Source organism: Macaca thibetana, chromosome 3 (assembly GCF_024542745.1).
Source record: "Macaca thibetana thibetana isolate TM-01 chromosome 3, ASM2454274v1, whole genome shotgun sequence".
NCBI classification, from domain to species: Eukaryota; Metazoa; Chordata; class Mammalia; order Primates; family Cercopithecidae; genus Macaca; species Macaca thibetana.
This window is the reverse complement of record NC_065580.1, coordinates 54,320,081-54,347,707: the sequence shown is the minus strand read 5'-3', so window position 1 is coordinate 54,347,707 and position 27,627 is coordinate 54,320,081. Positions and strand designations below refer to the sequence as shown.

The 27,627-nt window shown below is 43.5% G+C and overlaps 1 protein-coding gene and 1 long non-coding RNA gene across 4 annotated transcripts in view; one reads left to right on the top strand and one right to left on the bottom strand.

Annotated features, from left to right (window-relative positions):
* Window positions 1-27,627, top strand: part of LHFPL3 (LHFPL tetraspan subfamily member 3) — a 567,114-nt gene that overhangs the window by 494,985 nt on the left and 44,502 nt on the right. Inside the window, exon 3 of one of the 3 annotated variants that reach the window (XM_050782720.1) lies at window positions 8,506-8,553. The exons of the other annotated variants lie outside the window; for them this stretch is intronic. Within the exon in view, the coding sequence (XP_050638677.1) occupies window positions 8,506-8,522 (17 nt within the window). The 3' untranslated portion in view covers window positions 8,523-8,553. The remainder of the gene's footprint in view (window positions 1-8,505; window positions 8,554-27,627) is intronic. 3 annotated transcript variants of the gene reach the window in all.
* LOC126949853 (uncharacterized) lies at window positions 786-15,630 on the bottom strand. The gene is made up of 3 exons (XR_007723976.1): window positions 15,429-15,630; window positions 14,446-14,559; window positions 786-1,083 (listed from the first exon to the last, which is right to left on the bottom strand). It is a non-coding gene; the product is annotated as an uncharacterized LOC126949853 (long non-coding RNA).

The following is a 27,627-nucleotide window of genomic DNA, read 5'->3' as shown; positions in this document are numbered from 1 at the left end:
TGAGATCTGGCTTCAGCTATGCCACTGGTGAGTCGTGTTTAAAGTTTGGCAAGGTACTTCAATTCTGTAACTTAGTCTACTTGTCTCTAAAGGAAGGAACTTGGATGACTTCATCCTGGATCATCTCAGCTCTCATGTTTGATTGTCCATGTGCCATTACCCTGATTCCCTACTGGCCACATTTGTGGAATGGCCGGGCTAAGAGCAGAGACATCTGATCTACCCTAGAGCTGACTGGACCACACAGGGATCAAACCTACACCTTTGACTTCTTTAGCACCTTTTCGTTATCAATTGAACCAGCCATCTGCAGTGAGGAGGAGTGTAGCCTAAGTAGGTTTATCTTCCGCACTAAACTATATACTCTTTAATGCTGTAGTCACTAAATTGTACTAAATCTTCCCTGTGTATTTTATATTATTCAATCCTCATTAATAATCCCATAAAGTAAGTGCTAACAGTATTCCCAATTTAATGCAAGAAACTGAGCCTTGAGGAGGTTGAGTAGTTTGCCTGAGGACACACAGCTAAAAAGCACCAAATTTATTTTTTTTATTTTTATGTCTATAGGTTATTAGGGAACAGGTGGTGTTTGGTTACATGAGTAAGTTCTTTAGTGGTGATTTGTGAGATTTTCGTGCACCCATCACCTGAGCAGTATACACTGAACCCTATAGAAAGTACCAATTTTAAACTCAGTCTAACTCAAAGCCCACACAGGAATTTAGCTGCCACATTCCAGTGCCATTGCTTACTTATTTGACCATATTCCACAATACTTATCACAGTGTTTGATAGACATTATTAGACAGTCAATAAGTGATTCTTAAACGAATAAATGTTTGATGCTAGCATGCCTTCAATATAACCTTGAGAAACAGTATAACCATGTTATATTAAGAAACAACATAACCTTGTGAACCAGAGGTCTTACCCACTCAGACTTAGTACAGAATTGCTCATGAAATCAGTCCCAGTAATCAGAGCTTAACCTACATAAGGACTTATGGATATAACTTACCCCAATGACCCTTGCCATTCTGTAATTAGCCATCCTTTTGGTTCTCAACTGGAGGGATGCAGCTGGGAAAAACACATGAAAACCATCTGAGAAACTTTATCAAAAGACAGAGGCCCTTTGTTTCGCACCTGCCCCTCTAACTAAATCCAATCCTATCTAGGGAGGGTGGAAACGGCTAGTTCTGTGCAAGTTCTCAGGTGTTTCTGATACATTTTGCTGTGTACTTCCACCTCTGCTTCTAACCCTACATATACACCTCCATTGAGAAGAACTACCATTGTAGTGAAAGTCAGTTCTTCATTTAAATGAAGTCTGACTTTATTAGAATCTAAATTAAGTGATAAGGCTGTGTGTGGCTGACTTGAACATAAAGACACCCAGAATTCCAACTGTATTGTTTATTATTTTACCAATGAGTTTTGACTGTAGCTGACATATTTATGTTTCATTGTATCTTTTCCAGAATCTGACTTGTAGAACAAAGTACACAGCTTGCTTTCAAATTTGACTAAAGCGTAGTAAGTGTTATAGAGCAGCACTGTCTTGCAAAACAGTGATGGAAATGTTCTATATCTGCTCTGTCCAATTTCATACCCTTTTGAGTGCTTGAAATGTGTCTAGTGAAATTGAGGAACTGAATTTTTAATTGTGTCTTATTTTAATTTAAATAGCCACATGTGTCTAGGGACTGCTGTGTTGGAATGTGCAAGTACAGAGAAACATTGCTTCATCTTTTTAACCAAAATAATGTAGTAAGTACCAGGACCCATTTCATTTTTTCAAAAATCACTTTCAATAATGGCTAAAGCAAAAACAGAAACAATGCTGTAAGAGCCCAGACTAAATTCTAGCATGCTTACATTTCCACCAGGGAATGAATTCTTAAAGAAAGAGAATATTCTGACCCCAGAGTAGATGAAAGCAGGTAGGCAGAGAAGAGACACTCCCAAGGGGAGCTCCCTGCAGGTTCCTAGTAGGCTGTGAGACACAGAACAGTGAGACCATCAAGGAGAGAGAAATTTCCCCCCAGAGGAAAATCTAAATGTGGTTTTAGCCACCTGTCACCCCAGAGGGAGGACAGGATGGCAGTGTTAAATTGGTGAGATTGTGAAAACAGGGAACTTAACTAACCTTCAAGGCCAGCTGAGGTGTTTAAAGTGCATTTCAGTCAACAGAACCCTGGTCCTGAAATCCTGAGGGTTTTCACCTATATGGCAGATTAGAAACCTGAATTTCTTTTATATTATAAAATTAACAATTTCGGGGCCAAGCGTGGTGGCTCATGCCTGTAATCTCAGCATATTGGGAGGCCGAGGCGGGCAGATCACTTGAGGTCAGAAGTTCAAGACCAGCCTGGCCAACATGGTGAAACCCCCATCTCTACTAGAAATACAAAAAATTAACCAGGCAAGGTGGCAAACACCTGTAATCCCAGCTACTCGGGAGGCTAAGGCACAAGAATAATTTGAACCCAGGAAGTGGAGGTTCCAGTGAGCTGAGATCACACCACTGCACTCCAGCCTGGGCAACAAAGCAAGACTGTGTCTTAAAAACAGAAAGAAAGAAAAAAACTTAAATTAACATTTCTGGCTAGCCACAGAGGCTCACACCTGTAACACTTGCTTGGAAGATTTTAAGTCTCTCTGTACTCAGAGGGTAGGTTGGCTATATTACTCATATTACCTGATGGGTGTATTGCTTAGAAAACTTTGTTCTTCTGTTGAAAATGGGAAGAAGTATGGTGGGGTGGTCCTGGATCATGAGTCAGGAGGTCTACCACTAACTGTCCATAACAGGCTTTCACTTGTCCTCTGAGTTTTTGTTTCCTAATCTACAAAATGAAGCAAGCTGACCAGATAATTAATAATATTATTAATTAATTGATCATTAAAATTAATTATAGTTATACGTATTAAAATTGACAATTATAATGAATAATTATTACATATAATTATTAATGATGTTAATTATTATTATCCAGTAAATTTGCTTCATTTTATAGATTAGGAAACATCTATAAAATTTGGACTGGAAAATTACCAAGTTCACACGCAGCCCTAAACTTCTTTGATTCTAACACTAAATTACAATACTATCTTGTATTCCTTCTCTGAAAGGCCTCTCAATTAAAAATCATTTTCTAGAGGACTTTCATTTCTTTTTTGTTTGTTTTTTATTGTGGGTTTTCTTTTTTTTTTTTTTTTTTTTTTAATCTTTTTGAGACAAGGTCTCAGTCTGTCACCCAGTCTGGAGTGCAGTGGCACAATCACAACTATTACACCCTCAATCTCGCAGGCTCAAGCTCAGCCTCAGCCTCCGGAGTAGCTGGGACTACTGGCACATGCCACCATGCTAATTTTCTTTCCTTTAATGTAGAGACCAGGGCCTTGTTGCCTAGGCTGGTCTTGAACTCCTGAACTCAAGTGATCCTCCTACCTCGGCCTCCTGAAGTACCGGGATTACAGGCAGGAGCTATCACTCCCAGTTTCCTTCATTTCTGTACTTTTTATTGCTACCCTCCCCACACTAAACACCAAATATCCAGGAGGGATGCATACAGTCAATACTCAGCATTCCACCTATTATCTACTACTACCTAGGAAGTGGGAAATTAAACCATAGAACCTAAATTCCCAGGGCTTAGTGAAAATCACCCAAATAAAAAGAAATAGTCAGAAGGACATTTTGGTGGTTTTTCTAATATTCTAAATGAATGAGACCACAGTTCATTCAAGTTTGAATAAATCAAATAGAAACATGAAGGTTGTCTTTTTTAATGTTTCGAGTATAATAAATAAGCTTATCAGCTCATTAGTTGAGCCTCCATGATGAGTGATTCTTATATTTAGTGAGTCCTGTGAATAGTCAGAGTTCTTCACTAGGAGCAATGATGGTAAAAAGCGTGTCCGTGGGCTCATAGCACAGAGGAAAGTATGCCTCACCCACACATGCATGGTACCAGCAAGCCTCCGCTGCCTTTTGGCAGGGGCATTGATCTTCCTTTTCTCTAAGAAATCCTCTCCCATCTTATAGAAAAATGCACAAAAGTACATCCCATTGCCTTCATTGGAATACAACCCCTATGACCCCAGGGATCATTTTCAGGGGTCAGGGAGACCCCGAAGAGTTTTTTTCATGAGGCGTGACTATGTAGCTAAGACAGAACCTTCCTCAGTGGCCTGCAGTCCACGTTCTGCATAAAACCCAGCTTCACCTCGACTTATTTTCTTCATCCTAGGGGCATGGATAAGGACATTGCATCCTCGTTGTGTCTATGGAAAATGGAATGATGATCAAAGAAAGATACTGATTCAAGTCAATATGTATTACGATGCATTATGTGGGATGTGTGTGTATGTGTGTGTGTGTCTTTGGGGGTACCTGTGTGTGGCTGTCCCTAAGCCACCACATGTCTGCTTTCCCATGTATGACTTTCTGTGTGCAGAGCTTTCATTTTTATCTCTTCTTTGCTCCTTCTGTGAATCTCACTGCCTGTTGGCTATCTCTCTACCTCTCTTCTCTCCTCTCAACTGCCTCTTTTTACTAGCAATAACATAAAACTGGGTGGATCTTTAAAATAATTTTTGCACCCATTTATTTGAGTTTTATGTTCCCCTTACTAATTCAAAAAGAGAGTAGGGCATTTTATACTCCCTCAAAAGAATGATGCTTAATCCCAGCACTTTGGGAGGCCAAGGCGGTCGGATCACGAGGTTAGGAGATCGAGACCATCCTGGCTAACACGTTGAAACCCTGTCTCTACTAAAAATACAAAAATTAGCCAGGTGTGGTGGTGGGCACCTGTAGTCCCAGCTACTCGGGAGGCTGAGGCAGGACAATGGCATGAACCCGGGAGGCAAAGCTTGCAGTGAGCCGAGATCGTGCCACTGCACTCTAACCTGGGCAACACAGCGAGACTCTGTCTGAAAAAAAAAAAAAAAAAGAAGAAGAAGATGCTTTGTTGATGTGGTCCTCATTGCCCCTCTATTGTTTCAGGAGATCTCAAGGCAAATAGTTTCTCCACTCCTGACACCAGAGAAAGCAAAAGGAGAGATAAAAGAGGTCTGATGAGGCTTCATCCATCATGGTGCAGATCCAGTGGGAGCGACTTCCTGTCCTGCCCTCCCTCAAACTCATCCTCCCCCTCCTCTCCTCCTCTCTCTCTATGCTCTCTACCTTCCCCCACCATGCATATTTCATCTGTTCTAGACAGCACTTTTATAAAGGATTAAAATCAGTTTCTAAACTGTTCCCAACTACCCTAACCAGCATGTCTGTTCTGATCAACCTCCTCACACACACACACAATCCTTTAAAAAAAAAAAAAAATCAGTTATTTTGATGAGTTAAGCATAGCACAGCAAAATACTCTTAAGGTTACTCAGACATCAGCTCCTCCTCTAGTGGTAGAAGCTTTTGTGGGGGGTGCTTTTACCTACATGGGCTACCCACCAAAACCTAGCCTGACAGCTTACACCTAGGAATACACATAGCCTGCCTGGGAAGGGGATTGGGCCCTGGAGCCCAGAGCAGACCTTAGAAGTGACTGCCATTGAACTCTTGACTAAAACTCACAGTGTATGGGATGATAATGCCATGGCTGTCCTCGCTGCATTGAGACCTCCAGCCCTCCAGATGGAGTCCTGCAGGCTGAAGAGCTCACTGACACTCCAGGAGATGTGGCATTGCTTAAGCGTAACTGCCTCTATCTCTTCTGTCAAAATAATGACCTTCTTCGTCTGTTGTGGAACCAAATGCAAGACGATAATGCCAGATGATGATTCCAAAGCAAGATAATGACTTATTTGAAATGATTTCCTTTGAAATCATTTCCTAGCCTAGTTATAATTTGGTTAATTGATTAATAATTCTGTTTAATTGTCTCAATTTCTGCAAACACCAATTCAATATACCTACTTTTTCTGGTTGAAAATGTCTTTGCTTCTCTAAGTATCTTCTACCTCTTTTGCCTGTGTGCACTTTTGCCTGAGCAACATTCTGATGACATAAATAGCACCCCTTCAAAAAGGTGTTGAACAGATCAAGGTGTCTCTCTGTGTTCCAGAGCATGAGCACTATAATGTGTGTCCTTGAAACAGTACCTCTGATTGGAAAGATCTAAGACCATGTCTTTTAAAAGCCAACCTCCCTGCCAGACAAATGAAGCTACCATTCCTGGCAGCCCTAACCCCTACCTGCAGCACGGGGCATGCTGTACTTGACATAGTGAGAGGCTGCCCAAGAAATAAAAACCCAAGCCCAGACTCTGGGAGCCTGCAGCTCAACTGGCAGCTACTGAGCTGGGGAATTCTACAACTCTGGAGTGCATTTACATATTTTTTAATGATTTGGGTTAAAACCCTGCTCAAAGCAGAGGTCTTCTCAGAGCGCAACAGTGTGGGACCACAGATAAACACGCACACTTCCACCTCCGCGGTGGAAGAATGCACCTCGATGGAAGCTGAGCACATTGCTGCGCTCTGTGTTTCAGGGAGCGAAGGCAGGGAACTCACCCTTTCTGGAAAGGTGAGTTAGGCAAGACTCCCCAACGGACTCTGATATGTTCCTCAACATTCTTCCTCTCTGTGTTCCATCAGCTAAAAACTTCCAAGGTCGCTTTTCATTTCTCATTTGAAATGGTGTTTCTGACACCCAACTTCATATAATCAATCGAGTCACTTCATCCAAATACTCATATCCTGAAAAGAGTCAATACAGTCGTTCATGCCTTTGAAAAAGTGACAAGGAGCAGAGAGAAACTTAGAGGAGAGGCCTGCACCTTCTATTCTGAAAACTATCTCAGGCCAGTGATGAATACAAGTGACCAAAAGAGAGAAGTAAGAAGAGGGCCAGATGGGAAGCAGGAAATGAGAAGCTATCAATCAGATAGGAGGTGTTGGAGGGGAAGGAATTGGGTGTCCAGAAGGAGATGACAACCCATTAATCTGAGTTTCATGGAATGCTACATGTTTTTAAATAAGACCTTTCTCAATAGGCCCATCTACATGAGCAAATGCACCACTGGGAGGTGGAGAGAGTGGGATTCAAATTGAGGAAAAGTGAGGAACTAACTGGGCACTGGTGCTGACCAACTAGGGACTCAGAGCATGGTCAGCAAAGGCAGACTCAAGCCCAGGTCATCCACAGGGCATTTTCCTTGCAGGTACCTTTTAGACTAAGTGTCCCATTCTTCCCTGTTTGACCACAGTGTCCTGCCAAGTGAGGGCAAAGCTAATGAAATGGTTCTGGGAAAGAATGGGGAGAGAAGTTCACCCGCCTGCATGATCAACCAGTTGATCCTCATACCACCACCACCCCAAACTCCGATCCACGCACTGGCACCTTTCAGCAGCTCTCTGTGAGGCACTAGATGGAGGCAATTGAGAAAATGGAAGACAACAGCATGGCAGCATACCTGAGGATGTATGCATAGCCTTGAAGCATCCGGCATGAACCAGGCTTTAGAGTTCTAATTGATCTGTGTGTGTACAATTGATTTTTACTTATCTTTCTTTTAAAGCTACTCCGAATTGCTTTAGGATAATCCAGAATGTGAAATGATGTCCTCAAAGAATTTTAATGACACTTGGAATGATTGCTCAATCCATGTCTTTTTTGCTCAATCCATTTTGTCTTTTTCCCTTGATTATTTTTCTTATTGAGGATCTAAAATTCTCTCCAAGTCCTTGACTTTCACTTCTTTTTCCTGTCCTTTGGGTAGTATTGTCTGAGGAAACCAAAGATAAAAGTAATAAAAACAACGATGGTGTCTAACTCTTAGAAAATGCTTGATATTGACTAGGAATATTCTTTCCTTGGGCTTGTAGAATAACAGAGATATTCTAAGTATTTCTTTTCTTTCTTTTTTTGAGATGCAATTTTGCCGTCACCCAGGCTGGAGTGCAGTGGCATGATCTTGGCTCATTGCAACCTTTGCTTCCCAGGTTCAAGCAATTTTCCCTGCCTCAGACTCCCATGTAGCAGGGATTACAGGCACCCACCCCCATGCCCAGCTAAATTTTGCATTTTTAGTAGAAATGGGATTTTGCCATGTTGGTCAGGTTGATCTCGAACTCCTGACCTCAAGTGATCCACCCACCTCGGCCTCCCAAAGTGCTGGGATTACAGGCGTGAGCCACTGCGCCCAGCCTCTAAGTATTTCCCATGCGGTAATCCATTCCATCCTCACCACAATGTGATGAGGTAAGTGCTACTATTGGCCCATTTACGATTAGGAAACCAAAGCACGGGAAGTTAAGACACTTGCCCAGGTCGCACAGCCAGCTAGTAGCAGGACTAAAGTTTGAACCAGGCAGTCTGGCTCTCAGGACTGTGATTTTCCTCATTGTGAATCACCAAGCATGTCTCTGCACACCGTCAATGGAATAGCCAGGAATGACGTTGTTTTAATCTTTAAAAAACCAAGTGTGAGCTCTTAACTTATTTTACCTTTAATGTTCTGTTTTTTCCTCCCACACTCTCAGATGATGGAAATGCTTAAGGCAAACTAAGGTAGTGTGAGACCACACCATGTAAGTGTGAGCATGGCTTTGTGGGTTCAGCTGTGTTTTGTGCGCTTCTGCCTTCTGTTCCCGCATGTTTTCTCCGCTGTTCTCTGATTCCCGCTTTCAGCGCTTAGCACTTGGGCCGCATGAAACTGCCGCTTCAAGCCATAAATCTTCTGTCTTTGTTCCTGATTTTATATCTGTGCTTCTCTCTCCCACAATCTCTGGCACTTGCAGCTGTCAGCCTGGCACCTCCCTGGGAAGGAGCTGGGGAGTCCTGGGGGATGTGTTTGGTTATTGTTCTCTGACAATGAGCACTTGGATGATGAGCTTTTAGAATTCTAGGCATGTGTCCACACTCTCACTGCAACATACTACTACAGAGTGTGGAACCACACATGTGGGCATCTCTGTACAAACCTTGTCCTTTGCTATGCGGCATTCTCTGGGGCCACCAGCCTTAAGCGGATTACTGCTGTGGGAGTCTCCGTAGAGTGAATGCTAAGTGAAAGTAAACACCATTGTGCCAACTAACAGGGCTAAAATAGCCATGGAGAGAAGAGGTCATCTTCTCATGTATTATGTTCCCTGTGTACACTTGTGTATGTGATGGAACAAAACTGTGACCACGAAGGAAAAAGAATAATGGGTTTCAAGCCAGATACGGACTCTAGTGGCCCTTCATTGTACTGTTTACACATACACACACATGCGCACACACACAATTCCTTCTGGTGTTCCTTGATTTTCCATTACCTATATCTCCAAACTGAGTGATTCCAATATGTGATAAACTCGATTTACAGAATAAATTGAGAAGGAGGTATTTGTCCCTAAGAGCATACCTGGAACATTTAAAATATGATCCTGACTGTGATTGCAGGGTTGGAACTGCCTCTTGTTCTCAATTTCACTGAAGTTTCTGGTGTGTGTTGAATGGAAATTTGCAGGAAACTTCCCAAGATAGTTGGCAGAGATGACAAGAATGTAAAATTAGAGGGGCTCTTATGAGATATGACTGAGTGCTGCCCAAGCCCCTGCAGTGTTGAGACCCAACCCATCGTTTACAAACAGAATTCTAGAGCTGATGAGTCCTTAGAGACGGAGCCTTCACTCCAAATCCCTTAATTCACAGGAAATGGCCAAGGTTTCAAGAGAGAACATAACTTGCCCAAGATGGGGGCAGAGCCTGGATTAAAACTTAATCCTCCTCTTCCCATCAAAGCATCTTTTTGGTGTGATATCCCAGTTCATTTCTCTCTGGAAGAGAATCTCTTGCACACTACCAGGAGAGCCTTTGAAAAGTGAAGGAGCCTACATCCCAAGAAAGGACCCCAAGTCCCTCTCCTGGCTCTGCCACGAAATATCTGGGTGAGCTTGAGAAAGTTGCTATGCCTCTCTGGACCTTGGGCTCCTCATCTATAAAATGAGTTTGAAAGCAGCTGATTTCAAAAGTACATGATGCTAAGTTTGCTGAGCAACCTCGGGCTTTTCATGCAGTTTCCTCCCACAATATTCATTTTCGTCTGTAGGATTATGAAAGAAGTTATAGTCAGGCTTTGCAAATGGGGACAGCCTCCAGGAGCAAGGGCCTTGTGATTTTCTGTTACTAACTGAAGAAGAACAAGGGCAGGAAGGAGAAGGTGCAGATGAGGAGCACACAGCCTGTGCCCTTTACACGGACCTATCAGACTCAGATAGATGTGGCAAGCTCCGGTTTGGTAATCTCAAATCAGCCGATTTCAGTAGTTTGAGGTTATCCAGCTGGTATGTACTTCTCTTCTTCCTGAGATATCACTGATCAGAGCTCTGGAACTTGAGCAGATCCAGCAGGTGAACAAGGTTACATTCTCTCCTTTTCAGTGTATTGCTAACCAAGTTAACAAGGCCAGGGAAGTCTCTGAGGCAGTCGGAGAATAATTCAAAAGCCAATAAGGCAAGAATAGAAACCCACACATGCCAGCTTTCAGCAGAGTTTTGAGATACACCCTTCATTTACATAAAATTATGGAATTACACTTATTAACCAAATATGCAATGTCACTTTTTTAACAGAGCTTTCTCTTTCCATGGCAAGTAAATGACATTTTTATGATGATTTTTTTTTCTTGGAGATAGAGTCTCGCTCTGTTGCCCAGGCTGGAGTGCAGTGGCACAATCTCAGCTCACTGCAACCTCCAATTCCCAGGTTTGAGCGATTCTCCTGCCTCTGCCTCCCGAGTAGCTGGGACTACAGGTACACACCACCACGCCCAGCTAATGTTTTGTATTTTTAATAGAGACGAGATTTCGCCATGTTGGCCAGGCTGATATCGAACTCCTGACCTCAAGTGATCCACCTGCCTTGGCCTCCCAAAGTGCTGGGATTACAGGCATGAGCCACTGTGACTGGCTATGATGAATCTTTTTTAGAGAGCAAAAACTCATCGCTTGATTTAACATTTTGGTCCATTTGGGTTTTCATATATCAAGTGTAGCCGATTACACAACTTTTTCCAAACAAATGCATCTAGTCTGCAGCAGCCTTCCCTGAATCTGACACTGATTCAAAATCTGATGGGAGGAGCAGGACAGGATATGGCAGAACAGGGAAAATCACAGAGGTGGATCATTTCTTGTGTACTTCTTAGGTTCTAGTGCACTGGACAAATAGCACCACAAAGAGCTATGGCCTCAGAAAGTATTACCAGGATAGAATTTCAGCTCCAGAATTTTGGCAGAGAAGGGACTGAGAGGCAGGACATCTGGCTGGAAGGGTTGTGCAAAGAGACTCTTGATGCCACCTCTGCATGGCACTTCATGTAAGATTGAAAGATGATAATCCACCATGTCATTTGAGGGAAGCAGCTGTTGGAGATAATGAAGGGGACTAATTCTTGGCAACTATCACTGCCCTGGTGTTACCATTCCTTCTCCTGTGACAACTGCAGCACTGTTTGAAGAGGAAAATGGCATTCTTGGGCAGCCACACAAGACTAGTTGGTCTTCCCGCTGAGGATGCTGGGCAGGCAGGCAAGCATCACAAGCTCCTTGCCTTAGTTCTCCCTTTGCTGGAGAGCCCCCAAACAACAGTCAACCAGCTTGGAGTAGGGGGTGGATTTCAGGCTTCTTTCAGGTCCTTCTTTGCCCCTTCCTAGGATAATCGTTGTCCTGCTGAGCCCTCTAGTGACCAAATTGGAAACTGCAGGTGTCTGAGGAAAGGGAGGTAGGGAGAGGAAGGGAAGGAGAAGGAAAAGGGGAAGGGGACAGATGGAGGAAAGGAGTTCTGTGGACTGCTCCTGAGCCACAGCAAAGCACTCCACTGTCTGTGCAAGCCTCAGCCTGAAATGCTTTCTAAATATTTCAGAAGAAGGGGCACATCTATGGCCTGAGACCCTAAAATATCAGCCTGGAGGCCTGATGGCCTGTCAGCATGCAAACATGCCAAGTTGGTTTCCTGGTTAGCCACGGTGATGATGAGGACTCTGCCTTTTTTTTTTTTTTTTTTTTTTTTTTTTTTTTTCGGTTAGACAAGATCTCATTCTGTCACATGGCTGGAGTACAATGGCGCAATCTCAACTCACTGCAACCTCCACCTCTGGATTCAAGCAATCCTCCCACCTCAGCCCCCCACCCAAGTAGCTGGGACTACAGACATGTGCTACCACACCTAGCGAATTTTTGTATTTTTAGTAGAGATGGGGTTTCACTGTGTTGCCCAGGCTGGTCTTGAACTCCTGGGCTCAAGCCATCCACCCACTTCGGCCTCCCAAAGTTCTGGGATTACAGATGTGAGCCACTGGGTCCAGTCAACTCTGCCTTCTTTTCTGCTTCTAGTTACTCCAGCTTAGTTCTGAGAACTACTAGAAGCTCTAGATTTGGCCAGGCCTTCATGTCTTGCCGTAGAGGAAACCCCAGAACTAACTGAGCGTTCGAGAGTCTGAAGAACCAGCCAACAGAGCCTAGCCATCTGACAGAGATACACATTAATTTGCTCCCTCAGGGCCCTGCACAGACCGGCCTGGCTCCTGGGGGCTGGGTGGCCCCGCACTGTGTGGGGGCCAAGGCCCTTGGCCCACTTAAGGTTCACTGAAAAGTCAGTGACATGCGGCAGATTGATTAATAAGAGAAAAGGCATATAAATTTATTTAACATGTATTCCTGGGAGCCTTCAGAATGAAGATCCAAAGATTCAGGGGAAATTGCCCATTTTTCTGCTGAGGTTCAACGAAGTAGGGACAGCCATATAGAAATATGATTGGACAAAATGGTTAGGATCTAATGCTAATAGAGTGAGTGGGGAAACCCAGCAAGGCCTCTCTGTCTAGATTCTTCTTGGCCTCTCTGAGCCAGCATTCCTTCCTTCCTGGATGTGGGGCAGGACACTCTCTGGAATGGGGGCCTTATGGCCAATAGTCAAACAAGGTGGATCTGAAAATTTCTTTATGGCCAGTTTTTATACAGATAGAGCAGAAGGAAAGTTAGAGTACTATATTTAGATGCTATGCCTGGCTTTGGAAAAAGAGGGTTCTGGTTTCTGTGACCAGCCTTGGAGAAGAGGGATTCTATTAGGTTCATGCAAAAGTAATTGCCGTTTTTTAGGTCGGGCACGGTGGCTCTAGCCTGTAATCCCAGCACTTTGGGAGGCCAAGGTGGGCGGATCACCTGAGGTCGGGAGTTCGCGACCGGCCTGACCAACATGGAGAAACCCCATCTCTACTAAAAATACAAAAGTAGCTGGGCATGGTGGTGCACGCCTGTAATCCCAGCTACTCGGGAGGCTGAGACAGCAGAATCACTTGAACCTGGGAGGCAGAGTTTGCAGTGAGCCGAGATCACACCACTGCACTCCAGCCTGGGCGACAAGAGTGAAACTCCATCAAAAAAAAAAAAAAAAGTAATTGCGGTTTTTGCCATTATAGTTTCTATGGCTAGCCTTGGGGGAGAATGGGACTGGGAGACAGGAGAGCAGAAGAAGGTCAGAGAAGATCTTTTGCTTCTGAGCCTGCTTCTGAGGACTTCATTTTTGGATAGTGTTTTCTGAGCCCCAGTAACTGCTTCCCCAGACATCCACCTGCTAGACAGACAGAAAACAAGCCCAGCACCACCACTACCTCCAACACCCTGATGCAGAGGGCTTCCCCAGGACAGGAAGTAGGTTACACCTGACTGACATGAAACTAAATTGTTTTAATTGTTCCAAACTAGTGGTTCTCAAAATGTAGCCTCCAGACCAGCAGCATTGCCCAGAAACTTATTAGAAATGCAGATGTTCAGACCCCAAACCTGCTAAATCAGAAACTGTGGAGGTGAGCCCCAGGAATCTGTATTCCATAAGCCCTCTAGGTGATTCTGAGACCCCCCACCCCAAGGTTTGAGAGCCACCACTCCAAACACTGATTCTCAGATAGATAGAAAAGTAAAACTCCCAGTATTTAACATGTAGGTTCTGAGCTGTCACCCACACAGATTCCGAAGTTCTACAGTGGTGTGCATAAATCTGCTTTTTGACCATCATCCAGGTACTTCTGATGTGGGAAACCCACAGGCCACCACTTTGACAGATTCTGCTCTAGAAGAAATAGCGCCATCTTTGCTAGCAATTTTACCTTCTCTCTTAGAGATAAATATTGTTCTCATGTCTTGCCAGTCATGAAAGAGATCTCAGCAAGTATATCATAGTATTCCAAGTCTTCAGGTGGGATCGTAATGTTTACTTTGACACGTTAGTTGTTGCTCCCCTTGTAAGGAACATCTCGGTAGTATCTGCATCATAACTCAGAAAAGAAATATTTCTCTGGAAAGAAATGTGAATTACTGAGAGAAAAGAAAGAACGGGAAGCCTGTGGCTGGGTGTTTCCTGAGCATGGGGACACATCTCCTTGGGAGTCTGAGTCTCTGGGCTGGTCTGCTGGGCTCAACCAAGAAGCCGTGAGTTACCTCTAGGCTGTGAGTCCATCAGAGAGCAATTGGCCCCTTCTTCCTTCTCAGAGAGCTGGAGATTTACTGCTGCTTTCTCGACAGGACGCAAGAGGATAGCTGATTATCAAACTGCTGGGGGAAAAAATGGCTTTCAAAATCTGAGGTTATGAGTATACTTGGCTTATACGGCCAACGCATTGGTCACCCTGGAAAAATTAAGTTCATATTCGTGAAGATTGTTGTGAACATAAAGTCCCAACGCTCCTCAACACAGCTCTAGGCCTACTGGGAGCTCCAAAAGAGATTGTTCTCTTCTGTATCACTTATCTCCCCCATCTAACCCTCCAGTTCTCTCCAGAGCACCCACACCTTCATGGGGTACTAATTCTTTTGGATATACCCCAAGAAAACTAAGGATACTCAGTCACATTTTCAAGAATTTGACAGGAGCAAAGCAAGAGACTTGGCGCTGAAGCTCCTTGTCACCTGTCACCTAGGGTTCACATTGCCTAGGCACCAGCACTGCAAAGATACCATCTACTTGGGCAGTGGCTTTCTCAGGCTCAAGCCTCTATTTTCAAACCACCAGGGTGGAGCAGGGGAAAAGCTGGGTCTTTCCATCGTTCCTTCCTCCTCCCTTCTGCCTCCTTTCCTTATCCATTTCCCCACATTCCTTTTCCCACCTTTTCCACGCTTCTGTTAATTACACCAGCTTTTTTCCCTCTCCCTCTCAATTTTCTTGTTGGGCTGCCCACATCCTGGAAAGCAGTACCCCCTAACCCTCACACATACCCCAAAGAGCTCAAAGAGCCTCACCAGCATTAACTGCTGAAGCCACGTGCATCCTGCCAGGCAGGGAATGCCACCTTAGTTAACTGTAAGACATAATTAAAAGGCAGATCTCCCCTCTCTCAGACAGAGAGAGAAGGGAAGCAAGAAAGGGCAGAGCTGCAAAGGAAAATCCAAAGAGAAGCCACAAATGATTTGATTTTTAAACTTACTCGGTGGTCCAGAAATGTGCAGCCTGCTGCCCCCCAGCAGTGGGGATCAGGACAGTAGGCAGGGAAGGGAGGTGGAGGAGGAGGGCCGTGCTGAAAGCAGGGCAGTAGTAAAGAGAAGAAAAGCCTTTTGTCCAGAGAGCAAAGCCAGTCTTCACAGAGTTGTCCTGGTTAGGAAGAATCCTGTTTGGGAATTGGGAATAGGCCAGGCTGGGCATGCTGGCAGGAAGCTCTGACTTTCATCTCACTTACCTGTCCTTTGCTCCTGCCCCCAGGGCCAGCTCCATATTCTTTGCTCCTACACCAGAGCCACATGACCAGTGCAGTCCCACAGGGATCCTAGCTCACAAGGGCTCCCATGCTTGTGGTTTAATGCTCTGCAGTCCCAGTCTTGACACTGTTAATAGTCGTATCTTTGAATGTGTGTTTTGCAAGTGAACTCTGATGGGACAGTGAGGCACTGGAGCATGGGGGATGGGGGCATGGAGACTGTTCATGGGACCAGCTTCCTGCTGCCTCCTCCTCCCTCCACCCACTTCCCAGTCCCACCCCCCACCTTCCTGCAGATGGGTTCTCAGCCTACTCTCCTGAACCCTGAAACCCTGAGCCCTGCCCAGCCTGCTTTCCCTGTGCCTGCCCAGTAACCACTGCCACCGTCTGCCCCAGGCAGGGGTCTGGGCACAGAAGAGAGGATCATAGTTGAACGCACCTATCCTGAAGCATCTCGGGGCAGGGCATAGCAGTGTCTGTCCCTGCCCAGGACTGGCAGTGCTACAATGTGTCTAGTGGACAGTGGACAGGGTCCACAGCTCAGTGAGGAGGAAGCCTATTGCTCACCTCGATCCAGTTACCTAGTAGAGATGTTACAATACCCTTAGGATCATTTGTCTGCCGTGGGTTGGGAATACCACCAGTGAGAAGGGGAGGTTCCTCAAGACAGGGGACAATGAGTTGGGCCAGCAGCTGGTGGGAAGGAGACTCTGAAAAGCCATCAGGCCTGAGTGACAGCCTGTGAGGATCCTAAGCACCCCCATGCCAGAGGGAGTGCTTTCAGCCAGTTCACTTGAGCCTACTCTGTGCCTGGGGGACCTTTCTCTCCCTCCTTCCAACCTTCTGGAATCTGTCTGTGTTTGCCTTTTCTGGCCAGAGCACAGCACCTTCCAGGGACAAAATGCAGATTGCGTGACTTCAGTGATTGTACAGATGAATTAAATGCTCTGACATTTGCATTTAAACTGGCATTGCATGAAATAAAAATGAATGGTAAATTAGTGCTAATTTGATTTTTTTGTTTTTATTTACTTAGAATGACATTAAAAAGTATATTTTCAAAATCCCACAACAAGATGAGAGGGACCACAGGAAAAAGGGAAAATGTTTGTATTTTAGTGCTCTTAATGGCACTTTTTCCTGCTTTTTGAACAATTTTAATTTAACCCTGGGTCTGCAAATTATGTAGCTGGTCCTATCTGCAGCCTAGTTCCACCTTGACTTGGAGACGATCATCTTTGCCTCTATGCAATGTTAGAGGTGAAATTCTAGTCCTGTAGGGGGAAAACAGTTCCCAATCTCTGACTGTAGGTAATTTCAATCTTATCCGTTTACCCACCAGAGAAAAAAAGGAGGAAACTTAAAGGTAAAAAGCGAAGAGGTGCTTGCATTTAGACAAGCATCGCAGGGGAGGAAAAACAATCCTTTTACCCTTTTGAGTTCTTAGCTGGGATGAACCCCTATAATAAAAGACAGGTTAACAAGACAAAAACAAACAAGTTTAAGAACATAACTTCATGTATACATAGGAGATACCCAGAGACATGAGCAAATTTCAAAGAGGTGACTTTAAGTTCAGGCTTAAATACCATCTTCAGCTGAAACAAAGAAAGGAGGGTATTGCAAGGGCCAGTTAGGGGGAGGTGACCAGGAAAAGCATGGTAAACAAGTGGAAGGTTTGGTATCCATATGTGAGTGCCGCCTTCATGGAGAAGTCTGACTTAGAGTCATCCTCCTTTACTCAGCACAGAATTTCACCCTCATGAATGGAGATTTCCTTTCTGGATATGAATTTCCCTTACAAAAGGGAACTCCTACCCTGTCTTCAGAGCTTCTCCTGTGTCTGCAGTTTCTCAAAATAATCAGCTCAAAATTATCCTTATACCGAACATACGTATTTCGGGATGGCATACTCTAGCTGGTAACTTCCTATATGCACAGGGCAATGTGACATCTATTCATTAATTATGAGAGACTCTCTTCAACAATGTATCTTCTTATACTCAACACAGATTGTCCATACTTCCAGCATATTACAAATGATTTAGGTCATTTATCACCTTCCAGTCTGAAGTCCGGCGCCTCAAATGACAATTAATAAGCTTGTAATTTCTCATAGCTTCAGTATGAAAAAAGGGAATAAAGCAAAATTAAGAAAACATCACTTCTGTAGCACCATTTGTCTAAGTAAAATGTGCAGGGCTACATTTTAAATGAGATTTTTTTAAAGAGAGAGTAGAGTACCTTGCCCCTTCCTCCCAGGTCAAAATCAATATACATATATATATAAAGTGATGCCTGCAATGGTGTATAATTTCTCATAATTACTCTCCATCTCTCCATTGACTATTAATGTATCCACCCAAACACACCTTTCTCTGCACTCTTGTGAACCTCAGTAAGCTCTTTAGTCTGGCGTGGGAAGCTTAATGTATTTCCCGTGAAATTGTACCATTCTCCTTGATCAGCTTATCCCAGCTTTGCAAATTGAAAAAAAACTTCATTCCTGGCATCAGCAGTCTGTTAAATTGGTTCTGATTAATAATTGAATCTTAAGACCCTTTCAAGACAACATTTACGACAGCAGATTAGTGAGGAGGGGAGAGCGATACCGTACGACACCGTGTTGTGATGGAACAGACCGATGACCTCAACTGGAGGTTAAATGTGGAGGCCAGATTCGGGGAGCTTAAATCCTTAGAGAAATCCATCATCAAAATACACAGGACATCTCCCCTGCAGATTGATGGGCCTACCTACCATTTATTTTCCATTAATATACTTCTAATGCTGATCAAGATGCATTTTTCTTGGACTTGGAGTGTGACTGCAAGTCACATTCCTATGTTTCACATTAAGCTCTCTTGGATTTTGAATTATTTATAATGGTGTTGCAGAATATTTCTTCCTTTCATCCTGAGGAGAAAATACAATACTCCTGAAACGTCAGACTAGAGAAACAGACAGGCTCCTAGCTTAACAATCCAAAATAATGCCCTTCTGGATGTTTTTCAGACATATGGATGTCCAAATAACTCCAGAATTTTTTTTTTTTTTTTTTTAGACGGAGTCTCGCTCTGTCACCCAGTCTGGAGGGCAGTGGTGCAATCTCAGCTCACTGCAACCTCCACCTCCTGGGTTCAAGTGATTCTCTTGCCTCAGCTTCCCGAGTAGCTGGGATTACAGGTGCCCGCCACCACACCAGTTAAAGTAGAGACTGGGTTTCACCATATTGCCCAGGCTGGTCTCCAGCTCCTGACCTCAAGTGATCTGCCTGCGTTGGCCTCCCAGTGTGCTGGGATTACAGGCATGAGCCAAAATAACTTCAGATCTTTCCAGCAAATCCTTTAAGCATATCCATGCTTGCACAACACCAAAACTTGCCTGGACCCAGAATCTCCCAACCCCATCTATAATTGAAGGTAAATTCAGTCCTGTTATTCTTTTACCCATGTGAGAAAAAGAAGGAAAACTAATGGTAAAAGAATAAAGAGATTCTTGCATTTAGATGAGGATCTATCACATTTTTAGGTAACCCCTGGAGTTTCTCAAAGGAGGCCTGTCAGCTCCCTTAAAGTGTAATATCAGAACCATCTGGGGGATTGGTTTAGAATGCCAATGGCTGCACTCTGCCCAGATCTTCTGAATCTGACCCAGGAATTTTTTTTTTCTTTCTTTTTTTTTGAGACAGTCTTGCTCTGTCACTCAGGCTGGAGGGCAGTGGTGTGAACTTGGCCCACCACAACCTCTACCTCCGGGTTCAAGCAATTCTCCTGCCTCAGCCTCCCGAGTAGCTGGGATTACAGGTACCCGCCACCACACCCATGTAATTTTTGTATTTTTAGTAGAAATGGGGTTTCACCATGTTGATCAGGCTGGTCTCAAACTCCTGCCCTTGTAACTCACCCGCCTCGGCCTCCCAAAGTGCTGGGATTACAGGCGTGAGCCACCAAGCCCAGCCAACTCCAGGAATTTTTTAGTTAACCAGGAGGTTCTTATGTGGTGCAATTCGAGAATCATCAACCTCCGGACACTTTCACTAATTTCAGTGTATTATTAAATCTAAGGATCCAAAAATTGTATTATACACTGAAAATCTTTAAATCACTCGCTTAATAGAACTAATTTATATGCTTTTTTAATTGCCAGAAATTGAAAGCAAATTTCTTTCAACATTCGTCCTTTCAGTAAGCATGTATTACGACCTGAATACTGTGCTAGGTTCTGTACATTAACTGATCTTCAGAGCTTCTCTGTGAGCATTGATACCCTGCATGTTCAGTACACATCAGAAAATCTCAGGCTGCAAGAATGGGATGAAAAGTGAATCTTTGAGAGGTTTAGCAAAAAAGGTAATAATAACAGCTAACAGACTCCCAATTTCCTTGCATTTTTGTGATTGTGCTATATGCCAGGGACTTTGCCTCTATTATCTCATTTCACCCCCATGATAACCTGTGAAGTAGGTACAGGTAGATTGTTCCCATTTTATAGGCGTTCATTGTACACATGAGGACACCGTAGCTCAGTGAGCCTCTTTGACTAGCAGGCGATGCAGCAGGGACACTCTCCCAGCAGTCTGCCTCTGGAATGAAGGTTTTTTATTCACCACTACCAAGGCAGTTTTCCTTTCCATAATAAGGCAGGGCCAGGAAATGATGCTACCAAATGCAAATATAATATCATATCATATAGGCAGCTAATTTCTACTCCAATAGTGATTCATTCTATATTATATTACTCATTGTATATTATGGATTCATGAAATATACAATATATGCCAGACCTTATACCAGGCTCTGGGGATAGAAGATGAATAAATGTGTGCCTCAAGAAGCTCCCAGTTGCTAAGACATCCAGTTATATAGAAAGTTCAGAATTAGAACTCAGAACCCCCAACTTTCTTGAGGCTATTGAGCTGCCTGGCATGCCTTTCTAAAAACCTCCCAGGAAAATTAATTTCCAACCTGGATGCATTATTGTGATGTCAGAACAACTCTGCCAATTTGATTGTTCTTACTCAACCAAAACCACTCCTGGGGCAGTAGATTTGAAACGGAATCCTCTTTGTAGTGAAATCTGGAGAATTATTTTTTAACATGTTTTGATGTGTTAATGTTAGTCTTTTTCCTCCTTTCTGGATGCTGGTAAAATTTACTGAGCTCCCAAAACTGGCACCCTCAGTGTAATTCCTAATAAATAAAGACTGAAACTATGCACAAGAGCAGCGGGGAGTTTCCGAGCTGAAAATTCCACAGGAAACGGGGCGTGTGGTTTGCAATCATTACTACACAGCAGCTTCTGTGGCAGTTAAAATCAAGTTAAAGTCAAGTAGGTAAATTCTAGCTGTGTCCCAGGCTACTTCCTGCTGTGAAGGCTGAATGCAAACCAGAGTATCTCAAAGTCAATATAAAAACTGTGTACAGAGTTTTCCTCGGCCCCTTTAACATTACAGGTGTTTCAGGACTGTTGGAGGATTCCTGGGGAAAAATAAACCTAGGGTCTCAGTTACAGGCTGTGGAAGCCACAGGCTGTGGCTCAGATCTTATACTTGCTGGTCTCCTCACCTTTCAATCTTTGGTGCTCAAGAGCAGATCTACCCTGGGAGATCCCCTCTCGAAGGTAAATATAGATAGACAGTCCTGCCCTGTCCTGCTCATACATTGTCATCACCCCAGGTTGCTTTCTCCCACCTTGAAAACCCTCCACCCAGGACCACACCCATACCCTATCTGCCTTCTCCACCTCCATTCCTAGGCAGCTGAGCATAGCTATAGAAAGACCCCAAATGTGGTGATGTATCTACATACCTCTTGCCTCTGCTGCCCACTCCCTGCCACTTGGTACCTCTTTCATTTCTTACAGACTCCTCCCACATCCCTTCCAGAAGTGGCTCCAAACCTCCTCCTCTTTGCCCAAGCCTTCAGCACCCCTCCACCCTCACTGAACCCCAAGAGCCCCTGCTGGGATAAAACTCATCAATAACAACTTCTCCAAATTCCTTCTCTCACCTCAAATCTTTTCTTTATTTTTGACCTTTTATATTCTCATCTCTGTCTCTGTCATTTTTCTGTCCCAGAGCCTACTATTCCTCCTGAGTTCTTAATCCCTTCCCCTTGGGTCCCTCCAGAGGTTGGAGTCTGTCAATTACTTTCGTTTTCTTCACATTGGAGTACTTTCTCCCAAGTTGCATCTTCCCTTCATCCTATAAATGTGCTTATCCTATAACAGTGCAGGACCACTACCTGCATGTGCCACACCTAGAGCTTTTACTTGTTCTCTCACCTTTTCACTCCCAAAATTTTATTTAAAAAAAAAAAAAAAAATCTGTTAGCAGGGCACGGTAGCTCACACTTGTAATCCTAGCACTTTGGGAGGCCAAGGCAGGTGGATCACCTGAGGTCAGGAGTTCGAGAGCAGCCTGGCCAACATGGCAAAACCCAGTCTCTACTAAAAAAAAATACAAAAATTAGCCAGGCGTGTTGGCAGGCACCTGTAATCCCAGCTACTCAGGAGGGTGAGGCAGGAGAATCACTTGAACCTGCGAACTGGAGGTTGTAGTGAGCCAAGATCACACCACTGCACTCCAGCCTGGGAGACAGAGTAAGACTCTGTCTTTAAAAAAAAAAAAAAAAAAAAAAAAAAAATCTGTTGTTCCCATTTCTATTACCACCCTACCTAGTCACTCTTTTTGAAAAAAAATTATTATGAGTATTTTCTGTATTCAAAAAAGTATTAAGTAGGCTGGGTGTGGTGGCTCATGCCTGTAGTCCTAGCACTTTGGGAGGCTGAGGCAGGCAGATCACTTGAGGTCAGGAGTTCAAGACCAGCCTGGCCAACATAGTGAAACCCATCTCACCAAAAACACAAAAATTAGCTGGGCGTGGTAGCACATGCCTGTAGTCCCAACTACTCAGGAGGCTGAGGCAGGAGAATCACTTGAACCTGGGAGGCGGAGGTTTCAGTGAGCTGAGATCACACCACTGCACTCCAGCCTGGGTGACAGAGCAAGACTCCGTCTCAAAATAAATAAATAAATAAAGTATAAGTAGAGGTATGAATAGGGAGACCACAGAGGATTTTTATAACAGTGAAATTACTTAGGATACTATAATAGTGGATACACATCTGTCAATTTGTCCAAATCCATAGAATGTGTAATACTAAAAGTGTGCTGTAATGTCAACTATAAACTCTAGGTGATAATGATGTGTCGATGTAGGTTTATCGATTGTAACAAATGACCACTGGTAGGAGATGTTGATAGTGCAGAAAACAGTGCATACCTGGGGGCCAGTTGTGTAAGGGAACTCTCTGTACCTTCTGCTCAATTTTGCTGCAAACCTAAAACTACTCTAAAAGTAACGTTTTTTCAAAAGCATGAACTACGATGTGATAAACACCTGCTTACTCACCACTTGGCTTAAGAAATAAAGTATGACCAGTAACCCCACTCAGAGTCGGACTTAGTTTCACTTCTGATCCTTCCACCATCACCCCCTAAATACACACACACACACACACACACACACACACACACACCCCTCTAATGGCCTTCTCTCAGGCCTGTTCTGCAAACTTACTTGGCTCTCCCTGCCCAATGCAGGCAGGATTGATATGAAATAATCCACTGCTGAATAATGAACTCTGCATGGTGTAGTTACTTCCAGCAATATATTTGTTCTAAATCTGAACATCAACTAAAGATTTGCTGAGTCTCTGTTTATCAAAGGCTGATCAAGCATTTTACCACTAATAAAGGAAGCTCATAACATCCCAGGGGTTCACTGTATGTGCAAAGAGCTAAAAACCTCTAGGTTTCCCAGGATAGTCCTTCAAGGGCCATCCTGGGGATGCCCCGTAAGGATCTACACCAATTCCTTTCACATCACCCCCATCTTCTTGCAGTCTCTTCACAAAAACATCAGAGTTTTTCAACCAGACGCTTTAAGTGGGAGCAATAAGAGCCTATTCTAAGTATCTTAAAAGGCAACTATATGTAACAGTTTAAAAGTATTTATGTGTATTTTATTCCCTAGAATGTAAAGTGTTTATAGAAGAAATTTCAGACTCTACCAGTGAATGCCTCTCTCTTCTGACATCTCTCTTTCTATTGCCAAGAACTAGAAAAATTTAATCAAATATTTAAACTTATATCTCCTTCTGTCTCCAGAGTAGACAGAGACACATACAGTATGCTAAGAATCCAGCCCCAAGTAGACAGGAGAATTTAATCTTTTTTATTTTAAATTTTTTCTAGGATATGTTTTTATCAATACAACTACCAGCGGCAATGCCATCTCAGACTTTTCTCCGACAATCTTGTGCTTTCCACTATCGCATGCAATTAGGTGCTATTTATAGCTTTTTTAAGAAAATAACACATAAGATAATAAGAGGCAGCAGGTGAATTCTCCATCTTGTTGTTGATAAAGGTTTCTTTCAATATTATTTAAGTCAGATATTTTTCATTTATATTAGTTGTATTAGATTGTGTGCTAGTGTGGGGAAAAGGAGAAGAAAGGGAGTGATCGAAGATAGTTTCAAAAACATTTTGCCCCCCTAAGAGGACTTAAGACAGAAAGGGCACAAGGCCGGTCTGGGTTTGATACTTGGCTCTTTGACTTACAGTGTATATGACCTTGGGAAGTATATTTGGCTATTTTTTTCATGTATAAAATAAGCAATAATGTTTACCTCAGAGAGTTTTTGTGAGGATTGTGCCTGTATCAGTCAAATACCAGTAGGAGACAAATGGCACCTTCAAACAGGGTAATTTAGGAGAGTTGGGAGAAGCAGCTAGTTCCACAGGTATGGATAGGACTTGGGAGAACCTTGAGGGATAACAGGGCCTCCCAGGTTAGCAAGAGCAGGAGCTGTTATCTCATGCTGGAGAGAAGTGTAGCTGAAGCTGTCTGTGCCCATGGCTAGAGGAGGGGCCTCCTGGCAGAAGCGGTGGCCTTCCCTAAAATAATGCAGCCACCCAACCTGGGCCCTAGGGAGAGAAAGAACCCCAACCTCCCTCTCTTCCCATGCCTGTGTCTACTGTTGGCAGAAGCCAGAGGGCAAAGGAGCCCAGTGGACACAGTCTCAAGAGGTCAGCTCCTCGTGGAGAAGGCTGGAGAAAAGATCAGGAGGGGCAATCAGAAAACATCAAGCAAAATGCTTAATCTATTTTAGTCTTCTCCCTCACTCCTCCCAGTTGCATTTTCCTCATCAAGCAATGCTGATCTGGAAATTGGAAAGGTTTGAGCTGCTAAAACCCCTAAATTCAAAGGGCATTCATTATTTTATTTGATCCACATAGCACTTTATTAGGTAATTGGGGCACATGGTATTATATGGAGGCTGGAGAGATTAAATGACTTTTCAAAGACTACAGAGGGTTCAAAGCTATAACCTAGATTCCTTAAATTTGTGCAATATCCCAGAGATACAGATGCTGAAAAAGGTTATTTGAAGATGAACCCTTTGAATAAGTGGATCTTAAACATTATCATCCTCCAGGTACTTCCATCAGGCATCAAGAAAGGATTTCATTCCACTTATAATAAAGCATTTATGTGTATGTATAGTATATATGCATATGTATTTCCCTATATATTATTTATAATAGCAGATATATATATATATATATAGCTCAAAGGATACAAGCAGATGAAGTGAACAGATAGTGTTAATTCAGATTAAAGAAGTTATCTGAATCTTGGTTTGTGTAGATTTACAATCTACATACAATATTAACTAAATCAGATATCTGTTACAGTTTCACATGTGTACACAGGTTCCCTTCCAGTCCCTTCCATATCCATTAGTTATTGAACTTTCTGAACTGGCATTGAAACATTACAACAACGCTTTATTGTACCTATTTGATAAATTTTGCAGTGCAATACGTGTTATTTTCCTGAGGCAAATGAAAGGTAAATTTCTCAAGGTTCTTGCTGCCTTCTTTAACAGCGTTTGATCTTTTACACATTTGTAATAGATAAAAATAAACCGGACTGCAAATCCTTTTTTAAAATCTTAAACCATGTACAAAGTTTTTGGTCCAAATCATGCAGGATAAGTTAAACTTAAATTGCATTCTATTAACCAATATGAGTGTATTTCTGTAAGCATAGTTATGTTGAAATAAGGTTTTAAAAAGCGTGAAAAAAAAGGTAGATGTTCCTAGAAATAAACTCTAAAATATGTTTCTTATGGAGGAAACATTTTTTATGTAAGACACTGAGTGACAGGATGGTCAGTGTCCTTGACAACTGTTTTCTAAGTGATAAAAAAAAATGTTTTCTCAGGGCTATTGCATGAAATTGGGGCATAGCATGTAAGTACATCTCTGTAAAGGTGATTCTGGGAGAAACCAATAGTCAAGCACCAAGCTTCCTGGTGGTCTAACATGGTCAAAGGCACACTTGGAGAACCTGGGGAAGAGGGGAGAGACTCCTTCCCTTTTAGAGGATCTTCCCTAAAGAGCATTTCTGTCAGGCAAGCTTTGGATTGGCACAGACATCCAGAGGTTATTCTCTCCAACAAGACCTAGAATGAGTGCTGCTGTCCACGCTGCTGATGGCAGGAATCCACAGGCTTTGGTGAACAGGCTAGCTCATGGTAGGGCTGGGCTGCCTGTCTATTATAAAAGCACTGCAGCTTCTCATCCTGGAGGCAGCAGGTTAGAGCTCACTCTGGCAAGCGATGCTGCTGAGTGTCTCTTCCACCATCGTCCAGCAATTTGTTTGCAACTATCAAGAGGTAAAAGGAAATCAACGGACTTGGAGATAGAAAATACTCTCCAAATGCTACCTTTGAGTTTAAACCTCAAATACAACTTCCCCAAAATGCCATAGTCTGCCACGCAGAAAAATCAGCCCCCCACCTTTTGCTGGAAGTTACAGATCAGGGCTAGTTAGAATCCCCTGTGCCCTGAATTGCAATGCAGATGAAATGGGTGAAAATGAACTGCAGGTGTGGACTTGAAAAGAACTAATCTTAGGAGCTACAGACATATTGCCACCTCCAGGCACTTTAAAACATTGCCTCTAATTTTCTACTTGCCTTCTGGGTATGTGGTGTTATCTCCTTTGTATTTTTGAGATAAGAAAATGAGGTTCTGAGACATGCGTGGCTAGCCCAGGGATACTCTGATGGAGCTGCATTTGAATTCAGCTTTCTCTGACCTCAAGCAGCACATCCTCAAGGCAAAGGAAGTCTTCATGCTTCCTTCTGCTTTGGAGAAGGGTAGATCTGGGCCAGCCTGTGTATGAGCCACTGGTCCCGCTGGTGCCCAAACCCCTGACTGGGTACCAGATCCAGCTACCCCTCACCCCTGCAATGCTCAAAGCTGGACACAGATCTGGACCTGCTGATCCCTGGGGCCAGCTTTCCAGGGAGCTTTACCCACACCTGTCCTTGGCCCTCACCACAACCTGGGAAGTAAGCAGAGCCTGATAATTAACATTCATTTCACAGGAGAGTCAAAGAGGTAAACCTGTGATCCCGCAGCCGCCGAGTCTGAGCTGGAAGAAGAGCTCAGCTGCTTGGACTGCTCCGCCTGGTGGTCTGACAGTAACACGACAGTGTGTGTAGAAAGATTTGTATAACTGAGAAACAGTGTCTGTACACCACCTTACGCTGTCTAAGATGTGGACAGCAGAGCCCAGTTACACAGAGCTGAAGGGATCCTCTGTTAATTGCCCTTCATATTCAGCTTAATGAGCTTTTCCTAATTAGTCATAAAGCCCTAACCTCCACCCCCAAAAAGATATTAAAAATAGCAGTGGCTTTGTGGTATTGATTCCAGATCTTATTTTTTGTTGTTTTCCTTGATCTCCATTTGACTTACCTCTTTCATCTCAAAATCTTATAAAGTGAATGATGCAAAAATGATGGGTAGGGGGTTGACCTCCAACTGGAGACTCACTATTCCTATGAG